The sequence below is a fragment of the Nannobrachium achirus genome (genome assembly GCF_963921795.1).
Source record: "Nannobrachium achirus genome assembly, chromosome: 20".
In the NCBI taxonomy this organism is placed as follows: domain Eukaryota; kingdom Metazoa; phylum Chordata; class Actinopteri; order Myctophiformes; family Myctophidae; genus Nannobrachium; species Nannobrachium achirus.
In genome coordinates this window covers 37,818,610-37,835,923 of record NC_137827.1, presented here as the reverse complement: position 1 = coordinate 37,835,923, position 17,314 = coordinate 37,818,610, and the positions used below count along the sequence as shown (strand labels likewise).

Below are 17,314 nucleotides of genomic sequence, written 5' to 3'. Positions count from 1 at the left end.
TCCTGGGGATTGGACAATAATTATTTTAGAACTATTACTCGAGTACATTTTAAATAGAATATTTCTACATTGCAGTATTGATACTTTTACTTAAGTAAAATGTAGTACTTTTTCCACCACAGATGTGTTCAATGTTTTGTGTTATGTTATGTTGTCCTGTCTTGTATACTGTGTATTCTTCTGAGCAGCTGCATGACAACCAAATGTACCTCCAGGGAGCAATAAAGTATCTACCTGCCTTGGGCCTGCAGTACCTTGATGAAGGATAGCACATGACAGAAGCACGTATCTTCAAGCTTACACAGATTAAGAGTTATTAAGTGTAGTTATAAGATTATGTACAGATACAGTGAATCAAAAGGAGTATTGTATCATCCCACGGGTGGGGGGTTACCTTTCTGAATTCACCCAGCAGATGGCTAGCTCCCTCATGAGCTATCCATGGGGAGCAGTTAGAGGTTAAGTGTCTTGCTCAGGGATGTGGGGGCAAACTGGGGACCTTCTGACTGCAGACGGTCTCTCTCTAGTCTCTACCCATTCTGCTTGTGCACAACACGTCTAATCATTCACAGATCTTGAGCAAGATGAACTCTGAACTCCCAAATAACCAACACTATTAAAAGTTATGGGTGCAGAATATTAAGTGGCATCGCCTGTACATAAAACTTAGCGGAAATGGACTGTCGGTGCCAAGGGACATAAATTCCAAATTCTCTGATTTGACATTTGATATCAAACAAGGAGGGTTAGGGTTAGAGAACTAGTTGAAAGTAGTGGTTCTCAATATGGCATTTGGTCTTTGATGGAGGTTCTAGGGGGCCCAGCTCTGTAACCCAGAGTACAAATTGAACCTAACGGAGCATTACAGGTCCATTTGGTTCCATATGTATGCACTGAGAGCTACCGGTACATGTAAATTAACACATGCGGATTTAATGAGTACTTTTACTTTTGTACTTTAATTACAGAACATTATGATACCAATACCTTTACTTTTACCCAAGTACATTTTGACTATTGCAGTAATGAATGATAGGCCTACTTTTACTCAAGTAAAAAACCTGAGTACTTGGAGAGGTCCTCCTGGAGAGGAGGTGAAATCAGAATGAACCCTATCTGTAGAGAATAACATCTCTTTTACCTGCAAAATGTACTGACCTCAACCACAAACAGCTGAGTGCATCAGTGGACACGAACGCGATCGCTCTGTCCAAGACATACAAACGGATGTTGTGTCACTAAGTGAAACTCACAAAGAGTGACACAAAGATCGAAGCGCAAAGATCATAGCCATCCCTACAACGGACTGTTTCAGATGCCTGCCTCGTGGATAGAAAGTGGCTCTGTAGCCACAAGGCCACCGGCAGTGGATCGCTGAAGAGCTTCTTCTCCCGGACAATCAGACATTTGAACGAGCTGAAAAAAGAAAGGAAAGTTAGGTTTGGAAAACACGAAGAACCCCCGAACCTTGAGCCGTATGAATTTCTATCAACATCATTCTTTTAATCCAGGACAGTTCGAGTAATGTTTTTCAATGCAAATGAAATTACTCTGCCTACAATAGATAAATAAAATAGTTGTTCTTTATTAAAGGTGTAATTAGAAATAACAAACTAAGTTTGTGGATGTTTTATTTACCACTTTCATGCTGGTATTCCCATGTTAGGCATGTCTAGGCCAATAGGCAAAAATACATACTTACAAAATAGCAACAAAAGCAGATCTGCAAGCTTGTGTCCTAATGTGACAAGTTGCAAGCTTGTACTGTTGATCTGATATGTTTGCTAGTGTGATCAACTGTGATCATACAATCAAGTAAATATGGGCTTATTTCAATGCCATTAAAATACATAAAATGGTAAAAGACAGTAGTACTTCATAAACACTTGCACTCAAAGGTCCAAATGGCTTTCAAGCTTTATTGTGTTTTATACTTTTCATGGAAGTGTCATATAAAGATGTCAATCATTTAAGTTGGAGAAACATTTGAGATTGCATTGTCGCTTTTTAGTTCTGGACCAGACAATGTGATCCTTCCCCCAGAATAAAAGTGTCTAGGACTAGGTTATATGATAATGCACATAGAGTGAGTCCCTCATTCATTGTCAGTGAAGTGTGCAGACCTATATGCATCAAAGATCCGAATATTGGATTTCTTGCTTATTCCAGCTTTGGGAGTGGCTTTGTGCCATACTCAATAATCCAGACAAAACATAATTCTGTTTAAGGGCGGGTTTTCTTTAAAGAGGGACACGGAATCCACAGCGCAAGGCAACCAAATCATTTGTTACTTTGGGGTGGCATTTATATGCTTAAAGCCTCCATGTTACAATTGGCCCTCTGATGTGAAGTGGAATTACAATGCAGTGGCAGTTGGAAAGCTAAGCATGCTTAGTGATGCCGCTCATCCCACTGTGACATTCATTTGAGCTGGAAAATCACCTGAAACAAGTGCTGTGAACCGTAGCGCAGGGTCAGGGGGAGTTTGACTATTTTGCTACACTGTTTATACTGCATTACTGCATTACTGGTGCACTAAAGGTTCTAAATATTGTTTTCATTTCAAAGACCCTTAGTTTGATATACGTTGGTGATTAGTCCACAGACCCCCCATTTGATGTTTATTCTCAGATGATTAGCTTTATGTGCATTGGTCAAATTGTCAAATATTACATATGCCATCTGTGATCAGATCCCCATTTGATACAATGTTGATCTCTGGGACCCTACACTGTAGAATCCTCACAGTGTTTTCTTTAACTCTTCCATTTGTTCCATTTGGACACTCTTGGAGATCCAAGGGACTATTTGATTCCTAACTATGAATCATCTAAATGAGGATCACAAAAGGACGATTTGATTATTTCTTTGAGCCTATAAAAGATGTGAGCAATCACTTGCTGTTATGGAAGGTATACTGAATTGAGTAAGCTATTATGGAAAGGCCAGTTCACAGAATGTATGTACCAACATTCAAAAGTAATCAATAAAGTCAACCAAAGTACAAGATTTTTGGGCAGGATCTCCTGGTTGGTCAAAATGCACTGAGGCTGACTAGCTGGAGCTCTCATCTGTCATGTATGCACCTCTCTAGCACCTCGAAGGCATTAAAAGCAAAACTTCAGGCCTCTCAAAACAAACTGATCAGGTTACTAACCTCACACCTAGGATTTACCGAACCCCTGCTCCTTATGCTAGGGTGGGATTGCTCGGGATAGAGGACAGAGTAGAACAACTTGCAATGGGCCTGGTCTTCAAGAGGGACCTGTGCCCATGTACCTGTCAGACTACTTCAAAAGATTGAGTAGCGCCTGTGGGCCAGTGGTTCTCAAAGTGGGGACCGGGAACTCCCAGGGGTCCTTGATGGGGTTACAGGGGGTCCTCAGAAAAAGTTGTAGTTAATATAACATCATAATATATAGCATAAAATAGCCAATCAACAAGCACACAACGTTTCACATTGAAAAGCGTTGTAGACCTGCTATTTTCAAAGAATAATGTGAAAAATGAATGTGGAACATTTGTGAAAACATTTCAACAACAAAACACAGATCTTGTATGGGGGTGGCTGGGCGCAAACACTTTCTAACAATCCGGGGGTCTGTGGCCAAATACGTATCAATTTGGGGGGTCCTTGATATGGAAAGGTTTGAGAACCACTGTATCATCATAGCATAGCGAGGAGATTAACTATCTATCCTGTGGTTTGTTTTTTTAAGCTTACTCAACAAAGGAGGATACATGCTCCTTGGTTGCAGTATAAGCTGTCCTTGACAGACTGTGCTTGTCCAGGCGCAATTATAAGCAGATGGAGTAGGATTCAATGAAAGCATTGTTAAACATAACCCTGCCTGGGCAGTTTGGTATCATTCTGCGAGTAACTGTTATATTGTCACAAGGATTGTATTACATGAAGTGAAACATGAGGGCTGCGCAATCTTTTCCATCACTATGCGGAGCATTTAGCTTTCAATGGTGACATTAAAGGACAATTCCTGTGTATGATGTTTTCAGATGGGCCTTTGTTCTTCGGAGGAGTTCAAGAGTGAGATAAAAGTGGAGGTTTGACTATGTGATAGTGTGTAGTCATGATACTTCATTGTTCACAGCTGAACCTAGTGACTGATGCCGTTATGTCACCACTGATGCAGAGCATATGGAAGGGCAACCAATCATGTATCTCCATATTTCCACCTTTTATGTTAATTAATTAATCAGTTCATGTCCTATTTCTTCATACAAGAGTGTCGCACAAAAGTAGAGAAAATATCTAGTAGGCTACTTGTAGTTGTAGATCTATTTGGGCTATTTTTGGGGTTAAAATGTTCTTAAACTAATAATAAAAAAGGAATGGTTTTAAATATACAAGGTTTCTAGCCAACAGCAACAATATCATGTTTAAAATGTAGGCCTACTGGTAAAATCTTCTTAATTTAGCATGTTGCCCCCAATGTTTGGTTAAAAGCGTCTAACTGTGTGGTGATTTCCAGGATGATAAAACATTTGGTTAATTTCAAGTGGTTCTGTGCTATAGCTAGGCTATCTAAATGAGCATAAAAACATTGAAAAAATAGAGGATTTTTTATCCACTTGTTTCTGACTCTCGATGGTCAAACCAGATACTCGCTGTGTTTGCAGTGTGGGTTAAATGAAAATAGTAGCTGACAGTTTAACTTCTACGCATTCTAAGAAAGTAACTGAAAATAACTACTGGCCTAATGAAGTAATTCACTACTGTTAGAAAACTGATTATAAATTAAACTTATTTTACATGAATGAATGAGTTAAAATGATCTGGTTTGCTAATCAATTATATTTTCAGATAACCTTCACTCATGTTTCCAGGCCTTATTTTAGTCACACCACTAACAGTAGGCCTACCAAAAATGCTTTGCAAAGGTGGGGTTAAAAACAAAGGCTAATCAAATCTTCTGCACATAACGTCACATGAATATGGAATTAATTAGCGAGGGGAAATGTGAAGTAAATGTTCTGTCAGTGACGATAAGTAGAGAAAAGAGTAAATTAGATTAAAAAAATAAAGGCATCAGGGGTCTTTAATGTGTCCGTACACGGAGTCTGTGGCAAAGTCTTGGTCTTGTCCATGGCAAATCTTTTTTTACACACCATTATTATGTTCATATTTTGATCATAACACCCAATTACTGAATGTCAAGTCTCCAGGTTTTCTTCAGAACTTGACACTGATTTACAAGTACATTGATTTACAAGTCTAAAATGTTTAATTTGCAAGGACCACCATAACTCTGAGAGTGTACAAATAAAGGTCCACTTGGTTCCATTTATTATTCTCAGATTATAGTTACAGACCTGTTGTCATTCAGGCAGGGTTAGGGAAGTTAAAGTTACATGTAACTGAGTTAGGCCTACCTAACTAAGTTACATTTTGCTGTAACTTGCTAGCTGGTATAGAGTTACATTCATATTTCTGTAACTCGTCAAGTAACTGAGATACTTTTTGGGTCATTTTTGTCTCAAGTTACAAGATACAAGCGAAGTTATAGTTTTACATTTATGTTTTGTTAAGATTGACGATCAAATCTGATGTAACAGTTTAATTAATATGTATAGCAAAGGTGTAGCTATCACTATACAATTAAGGCACCAGTCTTTTTCTCTTTTTTTACAGTTAAGTTACAGTTTTACAATTGAGATGTGATAAGTTTGACGATCAAATGTCATGACTCATGTAACAATGTCCTCAACAGATCATAATTTTCTTCTTTTTTTAACTTTATTTTAGGAACACAGATGTTTACTAAAGAAAATGTCAACCTTTTTTAAATAAAATATAAAACTCGGTTGAGAGGCATAGGCCTATTAGCCTGGCATGTGACTTTTTTTGTAGGATATTATATTTTGTATTTTATTTCATGTACCAAATGTACATTCTCAATTTAAAGGAGTAGTTCACCCCCAAAATGACTTTTTTTCCTATTGATTACTCACGCCATGGAGACTTGAGTTCAATGATATGTTTTGGTTTTTGTCGCTTTCTAAGACAAAAATTTGATTCGAGTAAATTTACCCCCATTGATTACGGATGGGGACCCGAATTGATTTGGGTCCCCATCCGGAACGAATGGGGGTACATTTATTGTTATCACATTTTTGTCTTAGGAATGCGACAAAAAACTAAAAATATTATTGAACTCAAGTCTCCATGGCGTGACTAATCAATAGAAAAAAGTCATTTTGGGGGTGAACTACTCCTCTAACACATTTATGCTTTCAAAGTAACTTCCCCAACACTGCATTCAGGGCTAGCTCTTTGAGTGTTTCTGGTAATATTACTCACTTTGCATGTCCATGGCAAAACATATACATTTCGACAAAAATGTCCACTACAAGCCAGCCAGCACGGTGATGACCCCTGTTAGTGACTGTATGGTCTGTTAAACATCACCGTGTCAAGTTCAACTCTTTTCGAGGGAGGAGTGTCCATGGGAGTGTCCTCTAGGCTTTTACGACGTAACGTATACCGTTTCTCCAACATGGCGGCCGCCAGTGCCCCAGGTCGTGTGTTTATGGAACAGCTGTTATTCTATAGTCTTTATCAACGTTAGGGCAATTCTATCGGGTAAAGTATATATTTATAAGTATATATAGGTCCGTCGCACAGAATACGCACATACACAACTTGCGTTTGTGTGCGCGCGTGTCATAATAGCGGTAATATCAACTTCATATCTGGTCACAACATGACATTGATGAACTCCAGGGTGCTGCAGGTGGCCGTGTTGTCGTTATTGAGCTTCAAAGATACATTATTAATGCATGTCTATTGCTGACTTAAAAAACAACCAGGGATTACGAACGCAAAATAAAAGGACATGCGTTCAGTGTGTTCTTTGAGCGCGACATGGTCGCGATTGTCCTGCATTGGTCTGATGAGAGGAGAAGGACAGAGGAACATCAGCCTGTTCAACTCGCCGTCCTCCAACTGGAGTAAAGTGGTGTCCGACGCGGAGAAGATCGTGGGCTACCCCACGTCCTTCATGAGCCTGAGGTGTCTGCTGAGCGACGAGCTCAGCAACGTGGCCATGCACGTCAGGAAGCTGGTGGGGACCAAGCACCCTCTGCTCAACACTGCGAGGTAAAGCTCAGATAGAAACCCAGCACAGTAAAACAGTGGTTCTTCTCAACCTGTGGGTCGGGAAATTTATTTTGGGGGGTCCCCAGATGATTAACTTTATGTGCAACATTGTTTTCTCACTCAACAGTAAACAAACGAACATAAAGTTTAAGTGTATAGAGGCTATCTGCACATTTCTAAATACTAAGGACTTCTAAAATGACAAATTAAACATTGGCCAAATTGTCAAATATTAGATACATAAATTGTGAAAATAGACGATCTACATCGCGTTGTGAGCATGTAGATCTGCTATTTTCACAATAGAACTGTGTTATACAAAATGTAATGCCTCAACTCTTAGTGCTCGTGGGGGGGTCCCCAGTTAATGTGGGGGTCAAGGCCTGAAAAGGTTGAGAACCACTGCAGTAAAACAGTGTTATCACTTAACAAGGATTTTTTATTTATTTCAATGACCCTCAGTTTGGTATGCATTAGCCAGGCCAGTGGGCCACAGACCCCCATCCTCATCCCTGTGTTCCCCGGGTTCTGTGTTCTCCACTTAACCTTAGGCAGGGTTTGACATGGCCCTGGTCCAAAGCGTCAGCTGCACTGATGCTCTGACAGGCGGGTGACTCAAAGACTAGACCAGGATCTCTCAGCCCCTACGAGGGCTCAACTAAAGTCGAAATAAACTAAACTACTTGGCTACTCACCTAACCAATGGTAGTTTTGCGCTGTTGAAAGTCTATTCTCTGCCGTGGGAAACCTCTCAGCACCCCACCCACTCTGTAAAATACTACATTTTTTTCATGAAATAAAATGCATCCAACTCGACCGCCACTTATTTCCGGGTTGTGTTTGCGGTGGCTCACTCCCGGCTCAAGGTGGGTGCATTTTATTTCATAACAAAAATAATTTATTTTACAGAGTGGGTGGGGTGCTGAGAGGTTTCCCATCACGGACAATAGACCTTCAACAACAGAAAACTACCTTTGGTTAGGTGAGTAGCGAAGTAGTTTTGTTTATTTTGACTGAAGTTGAGCCCTCGTAGGAGTAGAGAAATCCTGGTCTTGTCTTTTAGCCAGCCTGTCAGAGCGCCAGTGCAGCTGACTTGGCGAGGTCTCTTTAACGCTCTGCCAGGAAGCAGACTCACAGACAGGACCAGGAATTATCTGCCCTATGAGAGCTCGACTTCAGTCAAAATAAACTAAACTATACTTCGCTACTCACCTAAACAAAGGTAGATTTCCTTCCTGGCAGAGCGTTAGAGAGACCTCGATAACGCTCTGGACCAGAGCTAGGTTTGACACTAAGGTCTCATTGGCACTTGCCTGTTCGACTTTTCCTAAAGGTCATGCCCACTTGCCCGAAAAGTAAATCATGCATTATAAAATGATGATAGGTAAAATCCAATGGACTTCGATTCCGAAATGGACAAAGTAGAAACCAAAAATACACGCTGAGGAAGACTTGATGCCTGTGTGATAATGCAAAACACCAGAAGGACTTGGCTATTATTGGCTTTTATTTTCATAATGTACAAAAGGATTGATTGTACACTGACAGTTAGAAATGGATACATGAACACAGAAGCCTACTGAAGATGTTTTTAATCAGTAAACATGTTTTGTTGTTATAAGTTAACAGCCATTGCCCTTTATAACAACTGGTAGAAAATGTATGGATTTTTGTCATACCAGGCATGTCCTGATGTCCATATTCCTGGCTTGCTTTGTTGTTTTTCCAACACAGTAACTGCACTCATATTTCATATTCATTAACCAATATGTTGTTTTAAAAATAAAAATCACTCCTAGTGTGAAGTTAGCAGTGTTATGAGTTAATCATTAGCATCCCACGAAGCTTGGCCAATGTGACCCTGGGCGTACAACAAACTTTGAGCGCGTTATGCCAAAGTGACGGACAATTAGTGGGTGTGCAACAAACAAAAAACACCAAACCTACTAATTGAAATCTTAAGGACAGCCTTTTTTTGATTGTATACTTTATTAACACGTTTTCCTCTCTGGACTAGCAGGTTTACCCTAGATTTACTACCAACCTTCTAAAGGATCTTTCAGTAGTTGACTTAGCAGCTCAATCAGTACCAGATACATACAGTAGATGCACATACTATCAAGAGTAGTTGTATCTATCTAGAATAGATAACATTGCCAAAGCCTGACTTTGTGTAAAAGACAGATGAACAATAACAATTAAGATGGAGTATTATAACAGATGGCACAGTCCAGGGGTCTTCAACAGGGGGTCCGGACGCCGAGGGGGTCCTCGGAGTTACTATAGGGGGTCGTCCAAATCTTTGTGTGATAGAAACTTTTTTTTTCTCACCTTTGTTATAACCACTTGAACCATAGTGTCCAAATTCTGAGAACTTTAGCCAAAAATAGCAGATCTACAAGCTCAGCTTGTAGATCGGCTATTTTCGGCAAAGAGGTTTGGTGTAGAGGGGAAAAAGAGCACACTAAGTACAGAGTGAAAGGTCAAGTGTTGACGGTTCAAGTGGTTAAATATCTGAAAACACAAATTGACATTTATCCAAAGTACACTGATGATTGTGCTGTCAAACGATTAAACTATATGGAATCTATGAAAATGTTGTGGGGGTCCCTGCTTCATCTCTCTCTCAACTAAGGGGTCCTTGGCCTGAAAACGTTGAAGACCCCTGATCTAGCCGAATGGTAAACATTTGACTGTGCCATGTACTGTACCATACCCCAGGATGTAGATTGCTGTGACATATCCTCTTCCATTTTAACTTACTGTAGGTTTTAATGGGAGGCATACAATCGGCACGGCTTGGCACCGGCCTGCCATCTTTTATTTTAAGATATCTTTGGGGTCTTTTCTGCCTTAATTCAATTGTACAGTGGGTAGACAGGAAAGATGCAGAGAGAGATGGGAAGTGACATGCAGCAAAGGTCATCAGGATCAGGATTCGAAACCCGCGACACGCTGTCAGGCATCAGAGCCTATGTGGTATGAGCCTGGACCGCTAGGCCAGCAGGCACCTGTGCTATCTTTTTATAATGGAAACTCTACAATAGAGGTCCATGGGGGAAAATGCCTTCCCTTTGAACAGCAGTTCCAGGCCAGTCTGAGAGTGGCACCCTGGTTCAACTTAACTGTTTGTTTGTTCGTATCCTCCCACAATGCAATAGCCAAACACTAACATCTAGTGATGCAAAAGGAAAAAGCAATTCAAAGTCTAAATGTACATTACATTTAGAATGAGTTTCCTGCAAAAAGAAAAACGTAGTCTAGTCTAGGACTAGGTGCTAGAAGAGGGGTGCATGTGCCAGCGTGTGCTGGCGCGGCCCATTCCAATATGGACAAAATGCCATACTTCAGTATAGAATTTTAAATTTTGACTATGGGTTCACACTTATTCTATATTTTAATTGTAGCAACCATGAAAAGGAAAACAGCATATACCAGCCATAATTGTATATTTTTCTGATGTTTAGTCTCGGTGCTGAGTGCTGACCAATTAAGTGTCGGTGGTGTGCCTAAACTGAGCCGGTCTGGCCCTAACATCAAATCTAGTGGCAGTCATTTATGTCCATTTAAGTGTAGCCTAAATGAGGAAGGAACAAGCAAGGGACCCAGTGTTGCTTTGGTCACTTTTACTTCCCTGCCACAAACATTAACAAGCCCCATTTTTCATTTCAAATCCAGTTCATTTATTCTGTTAGGCTCTAGCCTGGTTTCCACAGACCATTTGCTATACATAGCGAGGCTCTACGTTTCTGTGGCCTACTTTTTAGGCCAGGCATGTATGTATGGATGTTTATAGTCTCATACTTCGACCAAGATAAAAGAAGACTACATTTCATCAACTGCAACCTAGACGGTCCTTTTGTTCCACGCTGATTGTCTTTGCTGAAGGAAACATGACCTCCTGTGGTCTGTACTAGTACTAGGCATGTCTAGATAACTGGCCAGTGATTTGCAGAGTCACCAGTTAACTCTGTAAAGATATGAAATATTTGTTTATTATTATTTTGTTAGGGTTTTATTCCAGATTATTCTGGTGATCCGATTTATAATTTTCTATGGCATGTTTGGGCTTCTGTGAGTAATTTTCTTTTGCTACAAGCGGAAAGCTTGCCCGGTGTTGGCTGGGGTCATGCGCTGGCAATAAGTGCCAGCGCACTTATTGCCAGCGCATGTTTAGCCTAGTCCAGGGGTCTTCAACGTTTTCAGGCCAAGGACCCCTTAGTTGAGTGGGAGATGAAGCAGGGACCCCACAATCTGTTCATAGATATAGTTTCATTGTTTGACAGCACAATCATCAGTGTATTTTGGATTCATGTTAATGTGTGTTTTCAGATATTTAACCACTTGAACGGTCAATACTTAATAAAACTTGACCTTTCACTGTACTTAAGTCTGCTCTTTTCCCCCTCCAAAGCTCTTTGCCGGAAATAGCCGATCTGCAAGCTCACAACGCCTCGCAGCGCGAGGCGTTGTGAGCTTGTAGATTGGCTATTTCTGGCTAAAGTTCTCCGAATATGGACCCTAGGGTTCAAGTCGTTAATATAAGGGGGGAAAAAAACAAGTTCCTATCACACAAGATTTGGAGGACCCCATGTTGTAACTCTGAGGACCCCCTAGGGGTCCCGGTCCCGGACCCCCTGTTGAAGACCCATGCCCTAGTCCGAGACAGGTTATTGTGTGGATGAAATCGGTTCTCCCTCCTCCTCTGGGTTATGGGTAGAATAGGCTCTCTCTCCCCCTCGCCTCTCACTCCCTTCAGTACCCATTGGCCTGGTTATTGGGTGGATGCCTTAATTCTTCTCGTCGTTTGTGTTGCCTGGGTTATTGCTTGAGTGAAATAAGCTCTCTCCCTCCATTGCGTGGGTAAAATACGCATCTGATGACGACTCAACGTTGTGTTGTCTATTAAAAAAGTTTTGGGAGTTTAATATGAAGACGGTGTGCAGATTTTCTTCTCAAGTAAAATAGGCTCTCCCTCACTCTCTGCATACTCCCTCTAAAGGGAGTTCCAGGCGGTACGCTGTCACCGCCTCCTAGTAATTCATTTTCAATGAGTGGCGGGCGGCTATTTCGGCCGCGTGGAGAATTTTAGAGGCGGCGAGGCGAGCGGGCGCAGTCCCGTGAAATGCCCGCGAGCGTGCTCGTTCGTGCATGCGCATGCGGGCGCCAAGAGATGGATTTTGTTCATCTTTGTGAAATACCGCGTGGCGTTTACTCACTGAGCGAGTGTGTTTGTCTCACCGCGGCGCGGCCGCCGCTGATCCTATCCTAGCGGGAGCCCCTGCGGCAACCGCTGCTCATCTGGAGGGCCCTTAACCCCTCCCTCTCTCGATGAACGAGCTCTGATCTGACGTCACATGACAGAAACCATTTCCTATCAACAGCGATTGGAGAGATCCAATGGTTTGCACTGACCTTCATATTTGGCTAGAATTCAGGCACCACTGACAAAATAAGCCCACAGACAACTTCAACTTTATTTACATGACACTACAGATAGAGATGCCTGTTAGGAATGATGCTCGTTGGAAAAACGCATACAATACCTGTTGTACATACATATTGTCAGAGACACTGTACTTGGTGCATTACCCTTCATCATCATACAGTAGTACTTAGGGGCCAGTATATGATGTCAGTACTATGAGATTGATGACGTCACATGAATGTCATTAATGTCTCGCCAGGTATCTTCATACAGTATATGGTCATAAAATGGAGTATGGAGACAGATAAAGAGATCTCCATCTATGGGTTGGTTTCCGACCAGCGATTCCCACTCAGTGCATCACAACTTCGGGTCCTTGGCGAATACAAAGTTTGAACACACATTCACACACTCACAGAGATCCTGTGCATTTATAGATAGATTTAGGCATTTTTTAATTAAACTGGGACATGGTTTATGGCAAACTACAAAACAACAATGAAATGACTCGGGCATGATGTACAACGTTTTAAACACTGCTCATCATGGTGTTTCATATGTGCAATTACCCATAAACTGATAATGAACGAATGGATGGTTGGTTTATTCCGGTCATACATTAAAAAGAAAAAAAAAACTGCTTGTGCAACCGATAAACAAAAACAAAACGTCATCATATGATGATACAGCAATCCATTTCACACAATCAATGACTGAAAAGGGAATAGGCTGAAGCCCAGGGTTTATTATTGCCTATCTTATTCAATAATGCATGCATAATGCCTTGACATAAGGGCAAGCAAATACATTGCCTCCCTAAATCTAGATTGTTACAGAAAGGCACAATTACAAGTCAATAAAACAAATTAATTTCAACTGTTTCAAGTTGGCAACCACCTATAGTATACAGCGATCCTATTGAGTTACTATCAAAACCATACTATCAAAACCTTCACCGGCAGTCAGTCTGTCAGTCAGTCTGTCTGTCTGTCCGTCACGTCACTCTTTTGCCCTACTCATATCTCTGCCACGTTGCCCCTATCCATGCCAAACTTTGCACACACACACTCCTTGGCTGACAAACCACAACCCCTCATTTCTCACATGGCCCTCTTCTAGCGCCACCATGAGGCCGATTCTTGCAAAACACATTTTTGGACACTGCTCCTACAGATTTTGCCCTAAAATCACGGAAAGCGGTACACAGTATGTCTAGAGTCATGTCATCAACATGGATCTGTCCCATTCAGCACCATATATATTATATATATAATCATTATCTCATGATTAGGGAGTCTTACTTGTTAAAAATGCTTATATCTCACTGCCAGTTTCCTCTTTTCTGCTGTGAAACACAGTAAAGTTGGCATTAACCAGTAGACGATTCGTTATTGCAGAGCATTTTTATCCTACACAGAAGTCAATGTGCACATTTTTTTTCTTTCGCTCAATCGTAGAAATCATCTACAGTTGACTGAGAATCAGAGAATAACCCTAAAACATTCTAATGACTAGTCCTACATTTTGGGATGCATTCAGTATGTTCCTAAAGCTTTGTATTCTGTGGAAGAGCTCCAATTTTAAAGTCCAAGACTTTGCACTTGATTCCATTTTTATACAGGTCTATGTGGGCGTGTGCCTTCATCAGAGACCAATACATTCGTCCCCATTCAGTGTTATCTGGGAAACTGGCCACGGATTCTGTTCGTCACAGTGATAACTGGAAGTTGTACATTCAGGAAAGGCAACACCAAAGTGTTATATATTATTCATTGGTCAAGGAGCTATTGAAACAGATCACACCTCCAAAAGCTATCAAATGAGTGAAGCGCTGAGGTTCCTTTTTTTTTTTTTTTTATATGAGTGACCAAGAGAAAACAGCAACTTCGGGGGGCAAGGAATGACGGAGAGAGAGAGAGTCCTCGAACTCAATCCCGCCATCCAGACGGGTGTGTTGGAAACAGTAGCCCAAGGGTGTAATAACCTATACACCTAAATCTGATATGACAATCCATTTGGGTGTTGTAGCAAGGGGCGGGCGGGGGCCGAGGCAGACCTCTGACAGTCTGACTCCTCACTGTCAGCTTGGGTTGGCTGGTTCGTATTTCCCACTGTGTCTCCGCCTTAGACGCGCAGCGGATAAAAATATCCACAATAGCAGACAGGCAGACCCTCGTGGAGTTGAGTTTCGGTTTTTCCTTTCCTTTCATTCTCAAAAAACTGCAGCTCAGCTAACTTTGCCCCAAAGTCTGGTGTTACAGCGAAGAGACTGCAAAGCCCTTAGAAGAAAGACGAAGAAACTTTTCTTCTTTTTTTTTTACACAGTCCTTGACAGTCGTGTGACTTTACACAAGAATTCCCCCTGCCTTTTGTTTTCTTAATTCATTAGTGTGATTGTCTTTGAATGGTATGCCAGCTGCCTGCCCGCGGTCTGGACATCACTGTGGTTTCGAGGCCTAAGTGAAAGGAGTTCAGTGGCCTTTCGAATCATGAAATAAGGCACTAATGGAAAGGGAACGAGCAGAACCGCATCGAGAATTAGTTCCTTGATAAGACTGACACCCTGGGAATGTTAAGCTATCTGAAGATTAAAGAGAGGCTACCAGTCCAAAACCTTGACACTTACATTATGTACTGGAGTTACAAAAGTAAAGTGTACCTTCAGGTCAGGGTGTGACTTGTTTATTTCAAAAACATCTCTGGTTTATAACCATGTGCTTGTTTGGAAGGTTGAAACCTCCAAATTCTGTAAATGATACTGTCTCAGTTAAACAGCAACACTTTCCCCACCGGAGATGGATGGAATCTTGCAAACTGTTTGCGCTAAGAAGTAGGAAGGCCTAATATCTCTGACTGTTGCATAATTCATTCATTAGTTATATCATGCAAGAGAAAGTCGGACAGCGGATCGATATGGCACAACACGGCAAGTCATAAATTTGTATTTATTAAAGAGAGCCCTCCGTGTTCTTTGAATCCCTGCGCGCTGCCGCAGCTTCAAGCACCGACGACGCGGTGACCTGTCCACAACCCTTTGAAATGACAGCAGTCCATTCCTCACTTTCTGTTTCTTCTGCGCTCTCTCTTCCTCCCGTCTCTCGCTCCTCCACCCCCGTTCCGTTTCTCTCCCAACGCTCTGTGTGCACCATCCTCACCCCACCCCTTTTTGCATTGCAGGAGGGCGGTGGGTGATTGATTGATGTGTGGCGGCGTGGATAGTGACATAAATATTAACCCGTTTAGAACGGGTACACATTTTGTGTATCATTATTTTATGCTTTAACTATTGAAAAATAGCAGATATACAAGCTCACAGCGCGGCACCGAGTGCCGCGCTGCGAGCTTGTAGATCTGCTATTTTTGAAAAATCGTGAAAATTTTGAATTTTGACCCGATTCTATAAGTGTCTTTTGAATCCTTCTAAAATGTTTTGAAAAACCCATGTTTCCATGTCAGCAATCTGGCCAGCCATCGTCAAAGAAAAGGTCCTTTTCACTTAACTGGAGCTCAGTTAGTCTGTTCCTGAGAGACCACTATGTCAGTGGTTCTCAAACCTTTTCATGTGAAGGACCCCCAAAATGATATTTATTTGGCCACGGACCCTCATCTCAAAATATATAGTTCCAGGGACCCCCCCAGAAGCAAAATTTGAGTTACAAACGTTCACTTTGAAAATACATATATTCAAAGATTTGCACACATTTTCACGACTTTTAAAAAAATAGCAGATCTATAAGCTCGCAGCTGAGCTTGTATATCTGCTATTTTTCACTGGTTAAAGCATTCAATAATTCTAGGCCTAAATGGGTTAATCATCTGCCAATCCGCAGGCCACAGGTTCTACCTACACTCACTCAGGAGGGGAGCACCTTCATCATTTTAGCCTATAGTCATTCCTGCTCGGGGAGTAGCTCATAAGGCTGTATGCCAGGGGCTGTTTGGTGTTTTCCAACTAAGCAAAAATTTAGAGTGACGATAAATAACTCCGCGACCAGCGCCCGCTGCGATGAAAGACAGCCTACTTAATGTCAGCGGTATCGTAAATTGTCGGAAAGCAACTTGAGGTATTTTATGTGATGGATTCAGTTTTTGGAGGTGGGGGGGTGAGTGAGGGGTGCATTTCATGGCGCATTCGCTGACCTGAGGTAGGTTGGTTTCTTTAAAAGAATTGTCCTGTACCGCTAAAAGACTCCTTGAGTCACTCAACTACAGTATTTCTCCTTCTTTCTACAGTAGGAATGGGACGATAAGCCATATTATCGTTTATCGTGATAAAAGACACTCATGATAATCGTATCGTGGAGATTTAATTTATCGTGTTATCGTCCTCCGTCATGCCCTGGGATCAATTCACCTTTTATTTGCCAAGCTGCATATCATACCACTTGAACCCTCTATAATTGGTAAAATGTATTTGTACTTTATAGTCTTTTTTTCACTCTCTATCAAATGTCTTTGCCAAAAAATAGCAGATCTACAAGCTCACAACGTGTCGCGTTGCGACAAATGTGCCGCCTCAGGATAATGGAATCTTTTTTTTGTCACAATAATGGTGATATGAAATTTTCATATCGTCCCATTCCTCATACACACACTTTTCTCCATCATGCTTCATCTCTCACATCCAGTCTCTTATCACCTCCGTTCTTCCTTCCTTCCTCCTCCGCCCGTGGTGGTGCAGGGCTGGGTCAGGGGGAGGAGGACTGGGGGGGGGGGGGGGGGGGGGGTAGAGGTGGGTGTGGGTGGCTGACGGAGGGCCGATGTCTGGG

General features: G+C 41.6%; 1 protein-coding gene across 1 annotated transcript in view; it reads left to right on the top strand.

Annotated features, from left to right (window-relative positions):
* Positions 1-6,527: 6,527 nt before the first annotated feature.
* The window catches only part of pdss2 (prenyl (decaprenyl) diphosphate synthase, subunit 2), a 47,372-nt gene continuing 36,585 nt past the window's right edge, over positions 6,528-17,314 (top strand). The window contains exon 1 of the mRNA XM_080750094.1: positions 6,528-7,117. Coding sequence (XP_080606220.1) covers positions 6,855-7,117 — 263 coding nt within the window. The 5' untranslated portion in view covers positions 6,528-6,854. The remainder of the gene's footprint in view (positions 7,118-17,314) is intronic.